The sequence below is a fragment of the Phalangium opilio genome, unplaced genomic scaffold (genome assembly GCF_054372755.1).
Source record: "Phalangium opilio isolate 3A_F unplaced genomic scaffold, DU_Popi_V2 ptg000079l_1, whole genome shotgun sequence".
Lineage (NCBI taxonomy): Eukaryota > Metazoa > Arthropoda > Arachnida > Opiliones > Phalangiidae > Phalangium > Phalangium opilio.
In genome coordinates this window covers 5,384,676-5,400,081 of record NW_028324187.1, presented here as the reverse complement: position 1 = coordinate 5,400,081, position 15,406 = coordinate 5,384,676, and the positions used below count along the sequence as shown (strand labels likewise).

Sequence of the window (15,406 nt, the reverse complement as noted above, 5' to 3'; positions counted from 1 at the left end):
TTTGGGGGAAATGTCGTCCAAATTTAGGAGAAGAAAATTATGGCTATTTAAAAATATTGTAAATTCATTTTTCTTTGTTGTTAAGTTTAAACAAAGCTACTAATTTTAATCATTAATTGCAAACACATTGAGTTGTAATTGGGATTACTTATCGCTTACGAAATATTGGAACACTTCTATGGTATAAATATTATAGACTATTCGTTGGCTAGAATGCGAATTCGGTAACTAGGAAATGGACAAATATACCGTGTCTACCCTTTCTTTTTTCTTTTTCGAAGTATAATGACATATTTGGGGGATTTTTATTCAAATGGGAGGATGTTTAAACCCCGTGATTTGGACGATATGTCGACCAGAAGTGAATTTTTTCCTTTTAGTCAACGCATTTTGATTAATCTATAGCGGATATAACTGGAATTCAACGAATGTTATCCGTTCTAGGATGTAACGTGTCAATTCTTTTGTCAGTTTTGTTATTGGTGTTGTTATTTACCTAATAATTATTTAAGGTTAACAGATTGGAATGTATTGTAGATCCCGATTTTTGTGGTATGATGCGAATCTTTCGGTTTGAAATTAGGTGACGATACAAATTGATTTAGGATACGTTTTTATTTTTGAAATATAGGGAATGGGTGGGAGGGTGTATTCAGGCTTAAGTCCATTATATAATATATTATGCCTATATAAGTAAAAGTGCGTCATAGGATATGGTACATTTAATCGTCTTAGGGACACTAGTTAAACAATTTTAAGTACTTCGTCTTCACCTAGCACGAGTTAAACAATTTCAAGTGATCTACGACCTTGAGTTGAACCATTTTAAGTACTTCGTCATCTACTACCACGAGTTAAACATCTCAAGTACCTTGTCGTCACCTACCGCGAGACTTGACGTGGTAAAAAATAAACTGATATTTAATTTTCACTGACTACGTTGAAAATCCACGTCAAGTACTTTTCAACGTCAGTATAAATTCCATATTTTCCCGGGGAGGAACATCCTTGTCCCCAAGAGACGATTCCAATTAAATGGAATCGTTCCTGGAACTTGACGATTAACGGTCCTCCACTATCACCGTCGCAAGTATCCGGTTTGTAACTCTCGGCGTAACCGGCGCATAATGTCCCATCAGCCAAGGCGTAATCGGAACTGGTTTCGCAAACCGTTTTGTCCACTAATGGCAAATTGGCTTCTTGCAACGTATACGCGTTTATGGATTGTTGGACGCTGACCCGACCCCAACCCGTCACCAAAGCCAAGGTAGACGATGGCAACGACGCGAGAAGTCCGTTTTTAGGTAGACATATCGGGGATATGTCCGTCGATGTTGAGGGAACCGCCTCGGAAAGTTTTAACATGGCAATGTCGTTCGCGTTCACAACGATCCTCCCGTTTTTAACAGATCGAGGCCGGAAATTGGGATGGATTATGATCTTGGAGACTGAAGTCACAATCTGTCCCGGTTCGCGTTGACGCCGGATGTACTTGCCCAGTTTTACAATCAGGTTACCGCGTTCACTTTCGTCGATGCTGTTCAAGCAATGCGCGGCCGTGATGACCCAATCGGAGTTTAGTAAAGAACATCCGCATATGAAGGCGTTTTTTTCGGTAGCCAATATGCCCATCCATGGTGCTGAACCTTTTTCGGCACGGGTTCCGTCGATGATGCGTTTGCGTCGTCTGCTACTACCACTACTACGCTCCGGTGTTGTTATAATGCCGCATTGGTTTTGGTTTATGCTTTGCGCCCGATTTTCTTGATGGTGGTAATTGACATCTAGTTGACGGTCTTTGATAGGGTTGACCACGCGTAGTTTGACCAGCTGTCTGGGACTCGCTGTTACTATGATGAAAGAAAAGTTTTAAATAGACCTTGAGTCATTCGGATTTTATATACGGGCTGTTTTTACCTTTAATGGTTTCACTGGGTTCATCATTCTTGTCCTCAACAAGACCCTTAGCGACCAAGTAGGAGGCCGCGACGCGTAGAGACGTTGGGCTTATTGTTAGACAAGTGTAATACCCTGTTAAGTCACTGGTGGACAATGCCAAAGATCCATTCTTCATTAGAGTAATCCCTGGAACGACGTAACTAAGGACCGAAGAGTCTTTCAACCAAAGGATGCTATGATTGGGTCCCTTCTTCGGACAGTTTAGTGTCACGGTACCGTAAACGAAGAAGATGGTCTCGGGTACTAGTTTGATTTCATCGCAACCCTGGCTCAAGTCGGACTTGGCTAAATTAGTAAACAAGGGAGTTAATAAAGCATAGTTAAGGTTTTTATTTATGCAACTGCTAACGTACTTGGTACGCAAATAGGTGGGGAATGTGACCATATTCTGGTTTCATCCTCGCATTTTGAGACGTTGAAACCGCGTAAATCGTACCCGGAGTTGCAAGTAAAGATTGCCGTCACTCCCCCTTGTCTTCGAATGCGAAACCGTCCATTTAAAGGTTGTTGCGGCAAAGGACACGGTGATATTTGTTTAGTTTCGTTTATTTTGATGATTACCTGGGCTACAAAACCTTTGAAAACATAAAAACAAATTTGTTTTTAATCAGTCGACAACGTGATAAATTCGAGGTTCGTAAGTAGTTTTAAAACCGCAATTGCAACGTACGATTTGGAATTGCAGTTGTACTTACAATAAAAATTGCGAATACCTAAGAAATAATTAGTTTAATGCTATGATCTTAGATCTTCATCATTAACTATTGCAAGTATCAAGTTTTTTGATCGAATTACAAGTTTTAAATTAACTTAAACTTCACCCCAATAATAATAATATAATCGTTTGAAACCTTCAATAATCAAAAATTAAGTTTATTGACCCAACAAAATTAAAAATCAACATAAATTAAGCGAAGTATGTCTTTATCACGCACGTGCAAAATAAATAAATAAACAAGCGCATTTAAAAACAACAACAAAATTCAATCTATAAAAGGTGCCGAAAGAATTCCACCCCCTTAATCGAATATAGATTTAGGCCGGCTTGACAAAAAAGTTAACAAACCCAAAGCGAAAATACCAAATAAGTGAGAGTTTTAGGCAGTTAAACTGGTTTTCATTTTGGCCGTTGGCAAAAAATACTCGGAAGAAATATTTATTCCTGAGCCCTCATTTTCTTAATAAAAAAAGCTTTATTTATTGAAAAATATTTCTTACTGTTAACGTTCATGAATATAATCAGGATTAGATGCAGTAGATGCAGTTTGTTACGTTTTTTGGCCGCGGCCATTTGTGTGTCGCGTACGTACGTCTGATTGTTAAGAAAGTTTGAATCTAGTCGTGCACGGTTGTTGTAGTCCGGACTGTACACTTTTCTTAAAAGGGGGTAAATTTCTTCGTCAAATCTTTAACGGAACGGCGCTCGGTGTGGAGGACCTTGGCCGACTGAAGTCTAAGATGACCTGAAAATGGGCAGCATTTTTTGAATTTATATCAGCACGATATCTCTGAAGACGGTAACGCGTTTGGTGACTTCTTCCTTTCCCCAACCGTTACCTTACAAATACCTATTAAGCTTTAATTGAAATTAATTTTAATTTCAAACGCCACCGTCCCCGTGAAAGGAATTAGTTGACAGCTTAAGATATACCGGCCTTATACCTATAATATATGGATTTTGATTTAGTATTATCATAAGTTTATAATTGACCTCCTTATAAGTTTACCTCTTTATGATTTTAATTTATTTTCTGTTAGGCCTATTAATTCTTGTTAAGGTTTGGGTTTTATTTATTGATATTGTTTTTAACTTATTGTTATTTACTTACGATAATACCGGTATCTATTATTAACGGGTTTGACTGCATGTAGGTGGAAAGGTGTTTTCCCGACTGGCTCAAAATTGTCTTTAGTTTCAAACCGCGTCGAGGTTTATAATCAAAACAAGTTGGCTTAAGTGTCAATACGGTTTTCAAGTTTTAATAAAATTTCTTTCGACTAAGATTTGCTTAATTACTCCGCCCCTGATTGATGTAACCCCAAGTATTTGGTATCGTTGGAAAGCTACGAAGTGGGGCTATAACATACTCAAAGGATTTCCATGTATCTTATACATAGTTAAATTATATTTAATTTTGAAGACGGGAACCCTTACTACGTCGGAGCTAAATTTATAAGCCTGCTTTAGAATACGGGACAACCTAAAAACCAATCATCTATCGGTGAATTTCGCACGATTTATAAGAGAAAAGAAACTATTATAGAAAAGGAATCTATAGTGTCCATGACCGAAATAATAAATCAATTATTTAACAATCTATTTTAAAAACAGGGAAACAATCGTTATTTATTTATTTATAAATAGATCTATTTACTGCTCGAACTAATTATAGGCTTGCCTATATTGACTTTATTTAGGTTCTATAGGATACCGATTGAAGGTTGGTACGTTCTTTGTTGAAATCAATAAATAATAACACTAGCGAAAGTTTAAAATTAATTTATTTATTTATTTAAATAATTAAATATCGCAATCTAATCTTAATGCGAATTGCGAAATGATTAAGGGTATTAAAAAATTTGGGCCATTGATGTGTTTGCCGCCGTCAAGTTAAAATCGACTTGTTCTAGTTCTAGTTTCAGTTTTGAATCGCCATCTACTTGCTATTCCATGTAAGGTCTTAAATACTAAATTATTACTTTAACTTTCAATTAGAAAAATACTAAATCGGTATTAATTTTAACGATGTGTTAAGTTATTATACGTAAGAAATATTTTTAATTGTTTAAAAGATACGTCACGTGGATGACGCGATATACGTGTTTTACCAAAATCCATTCCGAGCTGTAAAGTAAATCTAATTACTCCGTTTAAACGTGTGTATTTCCTTGATAGTTTCAGGGACCAATGAGTGTTCCGAAGCCCATATCTTAGTCAACTAAATGACATTGTATAGACCCCAACCATGATCTGGTGACACTTTCAACTCTGTTTGACCCTTATGGCAGACTTTAATTATCAGAAACATCTTGTATAATAATTACTTGTTGTTAATAGTGTTTAATATCTCATTTAACATTAGGTTTTATCAAGCCCTATTTATACATTTCTATTTGAACGTCTCATAGTTAAATTTAGAAGTCCTTATAACGTTTTAATTTAAAGATTCCATGCCCTTTCGTTTTGAGTGCATGGTTTGGTCTCCATGGATTAAAATATAAGACTTGTACTTGTCTCAAATTATCTGGACAAATATTTGAGTGGTCGTCGGGCCAACTAGTCGTTCCAATTGATGATGATGATGATACGCTGACTTTTCAAATGCTCCCGAGACCTTGTCCGCGTCTTTCTCTGTCCCAACTTTGTCCCCTTCTATCTGTGGCGTCGACAATACGTCCGTCCCATCTCTGTCCCGTTTTGAAATCTATAGCACGTTTCGCCCAGAAACTGTTAAATGGATGTAAATAAACGATATCCTACTAAATGTGACAATCAGTTAGTGATGTGTTTTAGAGAAAATGGGAATCTTTGAAGTTATAGCTAAACACTTACGATTAAGTTTGCAACTTATGCTTCAGTGGTGGGAGAACTTTCCAAGTGCTATTAAAAGTCTTCTTAGATTGTAGTTTAATGTTAATGTACAATTAAGTGGGAATATTTTAATTTAATTCAGTTATACGTTTTGAGTGACTTGCAAAGATATTTCTGATAAATCATTTTCAAATTTTATTTTTCATAATATTGTTAAACGCAATTTAAACAAAAATATCCACTTCTTCAATTTTAAACATTGTTAATTGCTGGTATTAAAATTAAAGGTTAACTATATTCAGTTGAGCCATTTGATAGGGAATACCTGCGGGAGTAACGTATAGTTTATTCTCTGATTAAGGCAGTTCGGTTTAAAATTGACAATGAATTTAAATTAGAATAAACATTAAACTTTAATTCCAAGAGAGGCAGGCAGGCGGGCATTCGAATGACAAAGGCATCTATCTAGCTAGCTTGTTCTGTACCCAACCAATCTTTTCAGGCTTATTGACTTTAGCTTTGAAAACTTTCCGGAATCGATACGACGTTTGTTTGGCATTTGTCTACAGGTTGTTTGAATAATGCGACGCGATGGGGGATTGGGGGATGGGGGGGGGCTACTTTCCTCGTGATTCAATTAAAATTTGGTTCCTCTCTAAAAACAAAAATAATTCCTTCAGTCTGGTATTTAATCGAATTCCATATGATAATCTAGTCTTTTTAAAATTATTTATATTTTTTTTTGTTTTTTTTATTATTGATTTTGGTTATTGAGAAGTGATCGCGTGTTTCTAATTGTCCGTCACCAGTTCCGTAATTAGCAGCTCGGTTTTTGTTAATTGAATTGGCGGAACGGTAATTTAATTAACAAGGCGGTTTAATTCCCACGTTGAATTGTTTTTTAACAGACGTCGGATATTTTTGGTGAAATTTGTGGCATATTTATTTTACCTAATTTAACACCGCCAAAAAAAGAAATGGTTGTGATATTTGATTATCTTGTCCATAGAACACCCCCTTCCATAATTTATGCCAGACTTATCAAAAACACCCTGTACACACCACAAACATTACACCCCCCCCCCTATGATGATAAGATCCTTTTAGTGTTCATTTAAGTATCTAACTTTAATGTAAATATCTTAGCAGCGACCACCACGAATTTATAAAAGGTAATGAATTAAGAGAATGAAAGAAGAAGAATAGTTGAGTCCTTATCATTAAATGAACATGCAGTATCTCTAAGGGAATGTCCCTTAAGAAGTTTAATCAGGATAAATTTAAGAAATCTGCCTTCACTCTCTCTCTCTCTCTCTCGCTCTCTTGTCCAAAGGGATATGTTAGATGAGCTCTGTTAGTGTAGGACATTGCTACGTTCTAGGTTGGTTACCGGCGACCTAGTTTTCCTTTGCAGATTTTATTTCAAAGTCCATTTGCATGTTAATGATGCCAGAAAGATCCCGAGCTTTGTTAGACTCATTTGCATAACGTTATTACGTAAGACCCGCCCCGAGCTTTGGTGGTATCATTTGACTCTCCTATATCTAAGCCAGCTTCGAAAGAAACTGTTTTGGATTGTCCTCTGTCCCTGCCCTTGTCCCGTCAAGAACGAGTACATATACTAACCAACTGAAGAAAAATTCAGAATTTAGATTCGTGTTTTAGTTTTATTATAAAACGGACGGACTGACATTCTTTTATATTTAAGGTCATGTCAAATATCTAGTTTCTCGTGTGTAAGATAATGAAGGATAACTCTCTCGTATACGGAAGCCATTTTATAACATGGCCGCTGGTCAATAGCTCTACCATAATTTAATAAAAATTGTTGTAAATTATGTCCTGAAAGTTGGGAAGGCTTTTGCCGCTATACACCAATTCGGAAATTATATACTAATCAACACACAGGGGGTACTCTCCCTCGCGCCAAGAGGCAACGCCAGATGGAGCCACAGTTCACTACACGCGGAGGGATGATAACCAACACGCACTGCCTCTGGTGGAGCTTATTGGCCAGAGTAAGACTACCCCAATGGCGACCTCGCCCCTGTGTGTTGGTTTCTCTGTTTGTGATTACTGGATTAGTCTATAGTTAAACATAACTAGAGATGGAGTCATTAGGTTAATATGGAAACAATGAAGGCGTCAGGCATCAGCTTTGTATTTAGGAAATGGGAAGAAGAATATATATTTATGTAGTCTTGGATGCTTCCGCATCCAATTTCCGGAGTTTATCGGTAAATAGAAATTTTGTTTCCTCACTGGATCTCCTCCATATGTAGCGAAGACTTCCGTCTTTTCTTAAAAGTTCATCCGAGGCTCGTTTACTATTACTACAGTCTTAATTTGGTGCTTTTATCCAACTCTTCCTTTACTCAAATGTTTGCCCAACTAATTAAGCGTTGAACTTTAAACTAAACTCGCTCGTCACGTCGCTTGAATTTAAATAGGTTTTAAAGAATCAATTGATACGAGAATTGCCCCTTGGACGGTTCGATATATGCTTCATTTGTTTGTACCAAGAAGTGATATCTAGTTTATTAGGGAGAAGGTATAAATTCGCCATATATTCAGCTTTATCTCCAGTCCAAACGTAGGTCCGGAGTTAATCCCCGCCTCTAAATTACAACCAGCATCTCATTGGTTCTTGAAAACTCACGTCAGCTCGACACGAATGACGAAAATTACGTATTTTCCGACTGAGGAGAAGCGAAATAGCCCGGCCTCCTTTTACGTCCCCCCTTGTATTTCGTAAGGGGTACTGGGACTATGGTAGGCATCTTTACCTTATACCTAATAAACTAGACATCACTTCTTGTTTGTACGATATGCATGCATGCACTGGCTTTTAGTTTCGTATAGCGGTTGAAATCTTGACCCCCGAGCTCAGTTGAAAGTATCTGACCGATGACCGATGAAATGCATAGAAATTTGAATGCTTTTGAAATTCGAAATTACTTTATAGGGAAAGGTCACAAAGTTGGAAATACCTGCCACTTTAATTTTTTTAGTCGCGTGAAAGGTACAGTACATTACATCAGGATGTACGTAAAAACAATTTGGGAAGCTCGTGCCCATATAGGCCTAGTAACTCTGGGGCTCTCGCCCAATAATGGGTAGCTATATCCTGAGCTATATCAGTGAGGGAAGTGGACAATAAAAGGTTTAGGAAAGTTTAGGTAAAGGAGCCAGCTATAGGGGATAGCGCGTTTGTCGGAGGGGGTTCAGCTTTTAGTGGCATGCAGTAACGAAAAGCGTTTTTCCCTACACGGGCTTGAGTTTTATGGCCCAATAAGGATTAAAGGGTGGGCACTGGCTTGGGCAGACCCGGAACGGGGCTAGAGGGAGAAACTAAAATAAATAAATAGACAGAATGGGGAAAAAAGCAAAGCGGCCGGCCAAAGAAGGCAGAGCGGCGGGGAATCAATGAAAACCCTTAATCGATTATTTCTCGTGTTCGACTCGGAGCTGTATTCTATACAAAATGAATGTCATAGATACCCTAAATAGATAATTAAATTGAAAAAATGGTCGCTTTCGCTGTACGAATTGTTTTGAGGACTTTAGGTTATGTTCCTGATTAATGTAAGTCCCGAATATTTTGTATCGTTGGATAGGGCAGAAATAGGACTATGATACAAAAAGAAGTGATATCTAGTTTATTTGGGAGAAGGTATAAGATGCCAAAGTATTCGCACGCCATAGTCCCAGTCCCCCTTTCAAAATACAAGGGGGGGGGACGTAAAAGGAGGCCCCGGGCTATTTCGCTGCCTCTCCTCGGTCGGAAAATACAAGTAATTTTCGTCATTCGCGTCGCGCTGACGTGAGTTTTCAAGAACCAATGAGATGCTGGCTGGTTGTAATTTAGAGGCGGCGGGGATTAACTCCGGACCTATGTTTGGACTGGAGATAAACCTAGAAATTTGGCGAATTTATACCTTCTCCCTAATAAACTAGATATCACTTCTTGGAGGAGGATTAAGGCTATGACTTCACGGTATCTCCTAACTTTTTGGGTTCGAAATATATTGATGATATCTATGGAGGGGGTGCAACACTATATGGAGTAGGTAGGGGGGAAGGGGAAAGGGCTCCTAATGTAGCCTTTGGCATTAAGGAATAAATGTTTTATCTGGGCAAGACGGTTTAGTTTTACCCTACATCTAATACCGCATTAGGTGGAAAAAGAACGTCCAGCCCTGAACCTAAATTGATCTTCTTCGTATATATATATGCAACCCTGTATTCCTTATACGTCTATATATATTCGTAAGTGGGGCAAGGGTTATAAGATACGCGCTTTATTATCCCTTAAGACGTGTTCCACGTGGATCTACAATGCCATGTCACAGCACTTGTATATAGACGCAACGCGGTTTCTACTTGTAAAAAGTAAAACAACTTCTCAAGAAGTTAGCCGAGTTCAGGGTTCATACAAACCTGGAAAACTGGGAAAAACCTGGAGAAGTACGGGAAATAAATAGTTGACAAAAACCTCAGGGAAATTTAGAATTTTTAGTAAAATTCAGGGAAATCAGGGAAATTTGCGTCAAACAGGGGCCGAGTAATTAAGCAAAATGTTCATAAACATACCCTCCATAGGATTAACATTACACTATACTTTGGAGGCTCATAACTCTGGTCATATTAGAGATACGGGGATGTCCTTTGATTATGTAATAGTCCTATTTGCCCCCCCCCTCCTTCGTTAAAATTTGCTCCATATGATACTCCATATATGGGAAAAACCTGGAAAACTCAGGGAAGTATATGGGGAAAAACCTGGAAAACTCAGGGAAGTATATGGGGAAAAACCTGGAAATCTCAGGGAAATTTGTTTCCCAAAAGTTGAATGAACCCTGGTCAGTTTTATTGGACAGTTCCGATTCCCCAAACTGTTAATTCCGAGAGCTTTCTTAATTCAGAACACTTAAAAGATGTCGCAATTAATACCTAATGATTTAGAGAATAATTGATTTCGGCTTTAGCAGACGACAAAATGGAGAAGCAAAATCCCGGGTTCTTAACAAATTTCTATAGGAAACACTCGGTTTATCTTCTTATCCTTAGGTTAGCGTTCAACGTTGTCTAGGAGTGTTTATAGGAGAGACAAACTTTAAGCTTCCCTTAGGGAATATCCTCGAGTCAGCGTTTAAACTTAAAAATGATGACGCTATGGCGAGTTACTATACTAAAGCCGCGCGTCACAGCGCCACCAACAAAGCCAAGCAAAACCAAACGAAACTAAGGCGAGAAACCCGATTTCGATTTGCGGTGACTATATCGCCGTAAAAGTGGATGATATAAAAGAATATAGCGTGAGGAATAGATAAGCTTAGCACGTCACGACACTTTCTTATCCAGTATTCTTAGACGTTTTTCTATACTATGGTATGTACATCCATCAGAAGTGCATTACCCGAAGTATACTTAAAGGGATACTCCGTGGGAAAGAATTGTATCTTTTTAATCGAAAGAGCGTATTAAATTATGAATATATCAATTGGAACTGTTTTTATCTTCATTATTAAAGAAGATACAAGCAATTAAATTTCCGTAATGGCGTGTAATGGACACTACGCGTTAGGATTTCCCGCGACGCACTCATTGGGAGTACCTCTATTAGACGAATTCGTCAGGTGGTACTAAGCGTCCAATAGGGGTATTCTCAGTGCTTGCTTGGTGGGAAAGCCTAACGCGGAAATTTAATCGCTCGTAACGTCTTTAATATTGTAGATAGAAACATGGTTCCAATTGATATATTCATTATTTTAATATTCTCTTTTGGTTAAAAAGACCAAATTCTACCCCGATGTATCCCTTTAACTCAGTTTAACCTCATTTGACTCCAAAACTTTGCGTGCATTTAACAGTTAGCATGAACTTTAATGATTTTTGTATTATATATAAATATCTTTCAGTTTGAAGTTGTCCTTTATAGTTGATCCCATTTTGAATGTTCATTGTTTCACACCTTAATAAATAGCAGGATTTAGGAGAAACGTTTTAGTTCATCATTGGTTGTATATAGGGGAAAAGGTACTAGATTATAGTAGGTTAATACTGAGCGATTGATAGTTATAGTTTTATGTGCCATGCATTGCGTGTTGGTTGGAATTTTTATAGGAAACCATTTGTTTTCGAGCAGCATGATGGTTTCAGCTAAGGGTTTAGGACATTGGTTGTGAGTGGACGTTGGTCATTGATTCTCTCTTTTTCGTATTAGCCTCGCCCTTTGAATGATGACCTGTCAAATAATCTATTAGATTAAATGAAAATGATTCGAGCACCTTTTTATTTTTTTACCTTTTCTTTCGTGTCTGCTAGGTTTCGATTTTTACACCTATGCAGGTACTGCTTGGTTTTTCAAAGTACTTGCAATGAAACATTATTTATTTTTGAATGGCCATGGAATTTTAATCAAAGTGACCCCTAAGTACCCACCTACTTCATGAAATAAACCTAACCTAATTGACATTTTAATTAATTTATTTAGCAACTCTTTTACCTATTTTATGTAACCTGCAATCGAAAATCCCCAAATATAAATGGGAACGAGATGAGATTTTAAGCTATAGCGTTCTTATCTGTAAATACCATTATTTTTGATAAACATAGCTAGGCCAAGAAGTGATATCTAGTTTATTAGGGAGAAGGTATAAGATGCCTAAGTATTCGCGCGCCATAGTCCCAGTCCCCCTTTCAAAATACAAGGGGGGACGTATAAGGAGGCCGGGCTATTTCGCCTCTCCTCAGTCGGAAAATACGTAATTTTCGTCATTCGCGTCGCGCTCACCAAGAAGCAATGAGATGCTGGTAGGTAATTAACTCCGGACCTACGTTTGGATTGGATATAAAGCTGGAAATGTGGAGCGAAATTATACCTTCTCCCTAATAAACTAGATATCACTTCTTGGCTACGCAATCTCGGTAATTACAAAATAGGCGAGTTGCAATTAGCACGCTTAACTTTATTTATTTATTTGTTTATTTGTTTTCTACTTTGATACACTTGAATTGTTTACAATTACGAATTATCGGCATGACGCTATATCCTCTCTGAAATAAATAGGATTTGACTTAACTAGCGCAATTATATTCGCCTAAGACGCTTAGTGTTTGTAGCTTTCTGTATTGTTGTAAATAGGGGTGCTATGTAGGATTTGGTTCGTTGCCTATATCCTGTTTAGAAAATCCTTTAGCGAACTGTAACTGTTCTTCTTCGATCGAAGCTGTATAGCTATAGGTGTAGTGTAGTCGCCGACACAAAGCTTTTGCCTTCGAATCATTTATCTGTAGTAAACCGTTTGATTGCAAAGCCGTGTTCGACAATCGCTAAGGCTTAAGACCTACCCTACCCGGCCTACACTATACAATGCCCCTTGTATCATTCACTACAAATACCGGGCTAGTAGCTCCGTTACGTGTTAAAGTGTTTATTGATTTTGAATAAACATTTTTTCGTTTTTAATAAATAATAATATCTAAGCTTTGTCCGTCGATTATGCACTAATCCTCTCGGTTGTAGCTTATTTAACGAAATAGACCCTTGGTTCTATTTCAAAATAGAGTCTGGTGTTTTTGAACATGTACCAACATTGTTTGGGTATGTGTGGATCTATTTAAAGATGTCAATTACAATTGACTTTTAGATGGTAAAGTTGAAGCCCTACCTAACGTTTTTGCGTCCACAATTATTATTATACTCAGCCAATGTTCCCTCAAAATCCTTTATCGAATAGACATATCGAATCGGGTTTGGGTTCTGGTAATGAAACATTAGCTTGCACACACCTAAGTCTATTCCGTTCCCAGCTTGTTTGTCTGTCGATGTCGGCCATATTGGGGTATTCAAGAAAGGGGACAGGATTCTAGAACCCCCCCTTGCAATTTATTGAATTGAACTTAGTGTATAAATCGTTTTTGTTTGTTTATTTATATGGGAGCGGGTTTCCAATTCACGCGAAATATTGTAAGAAATCGGTGCAATGCACTGTTATATAAGCTCGCGCGCGCACAGTTGGCGCGTCGAAGGGAAAAAATATCTTATCTCACTAAGTGGTCTTTGCAAGTCTGGCTATCATTTTTCCGTGCCACAAAGCTTTACCTCAATCAGCAATTGCCGTCCGTTTGTCGTTTCTATACATTGCCGAGCTATGATTATGTTTTTCCCCCGTTCTTTCTTTTTTTCGGTCTCATTTATACATATAGGGCAAGCCTTCTCCTCCGTTCATTGTGTCCTCAGTCCGGGATACCAAGGCCCTGTTCATCCACGTTCTTCTCTAGCCAACCATAAGTAAATGGAATTCTACCCTAAGTTTAGTCTTAAGAGTTGTCTTCCCATTCATAGCGGGGTTCTCCCAGATCAAGTTGGTCGAAATATTAAGTCAGAACAGAGCTTTACCTCTTAGCACTGCTCGGAGGGACCAAATTCTCAGTCTGCACTCTCCCCTCTACAGTACCGCACGTGCGCAAACAACTCTACCTCTCCTCCGTCGTTTCCCGCTTAACGGATCACGTGATGTACTGCTCCTCCCCGGGTAAATGCGCGTGAGATATAGAAACTACTGGGGCATTGAAGTTGCCTTCCCCCCTTTCCTTTTCGACTCAAGATTCTTTCTCTACTTCCTCGGGTCTGTTAGTAACTTAGAGAAGGGTGTGATGTTATTTATGACTCATCCTATATATTTACGCTCTATCGCGGGGTGTTTTTTGGGGGGTGCTCTGTTGTGACCGATGACACGTCGCTGCCCTTAAAAGATTAGGGAAGTTCCTTTTCTAGCGCCAGGAACCAAAGGAACACGAAAATAAGGAAAGGAGAAAAAGCCCAGGCAAAAGTTATTACGGTCGTATACATTTTTCCCGACGAATATTCAATAGAAATGCTTAATACTTCTTTGCTACGAATATTTTTTGGGACCGAGAGCTACGACTCTCCAAGTGTTAGCGATGTAGGGTCAAAGGTCAGGCCTTCGTACTGTATTATTGGTAATGCTAAGAACACATATAAGTCTAGAGAACGCGTTAATAGACAGCCATCTTAGCAACGAAAATCAAAAAAAGAAGTTGATGTAACGTTGTAACTAAATTGGACCAATAATTTCTCTTCGTCGGTGCCCATGTGCTAGTGCGCAATTTTCTGACGCAGTCTTCTGAAGCAGACGACAATTTTACATGTAGCGAAATGACGTGTTGCGCTAGGATCATGCGCAGTTAATACTAACTCCGAAATTTAAACACGTGGTCTGTAACCTTTCGCAATGAGAATCTTCTATACTGACCCACAAACTTACCTTGCTTCTTGATCTTAGGTAAGGTTTAACCTCCTTAGAAAAAATCTGTAGTTTTTCTTTCACTCTCGTCTCACGAGTTTATGCATTGTTTGCTTCTTTCGCGCAATTAAGTTGGTAGCAATCAATATAACAAAGAAATCTGTAATTGTTATTGTAATTATAATTATGGGGAATATTTCTTATTGTAATACCCGTTTTTGGTTCATTCATTGGCAGTGGCCGGTATAACAAGTTGGAGCCCCGTTTTTAGGGGTCCGTACCGTAAGTACAAGTAGAGACCTAGGGGCTCTTTGATGGATAGCCTGCCACCTTATCTTTTGAGGACAGAAAACTAATTACTATAAAACTCGGGCCCCATCGCGCCAACACAACGCGAGATATTCAAAAGTAACTTCGTTCTTCTATAAGTTACCGAGTAATGGCTGCTCCATGAACTATGATGATATAACTACCGCAGTATAGTTTGAAACCTGTCTCTAGACTCTGTAGAATCGCCGGACGGGTGTCTTTGGGGAATGGGGAGATATGAACTTACAGCGAAGGATTGGTTTGTTTATGTCATATACGCAAAGATGTGCCATCAACAATACCAAGTGGATGAATAGATAGATAAATCAATCAC

At 38.3% G+C, this 15,406-nt stretch overlaps 2 protein-coding genes across 3 annotated transcripts in view; one reads left to right on the top strand and one right to left on the bottom strand.

Annotated features, from left to right (window-relative positions):
- The window catches only part of LOC149654348 (beta-1,3-galactosyltransferase 1-like), a 79,138-nt gene that overhangs the window by 5,280 nt on the left and 58,452 nt on the right, over positions 1 to 15,406 (top strand). The window lies entirely within an intron of this gene.
- LOC149654350 (uncharacterized) lies at positions 597 to 3,533 on the bottom strand. The gene is made up of 4 exons (XM_089845824.1): positions 3,178 to 3,533; positions 2,313 to 2,534; positions 1,918 to 2,244; positions 597 to 1,850 (listed from the first exon to the last, which is right to left on the bottom strand). Exons 1-4 carry the CDS (start codon positions 3,248 to 3,250, stop codon positions 922 to 924), a joined length of 1,551 nt encoding a protein of 516 aa, XP_089701950.1. The 5' UTR covers positions 3,251 to 3,533; the 3' UTR covers positions 597 to 921.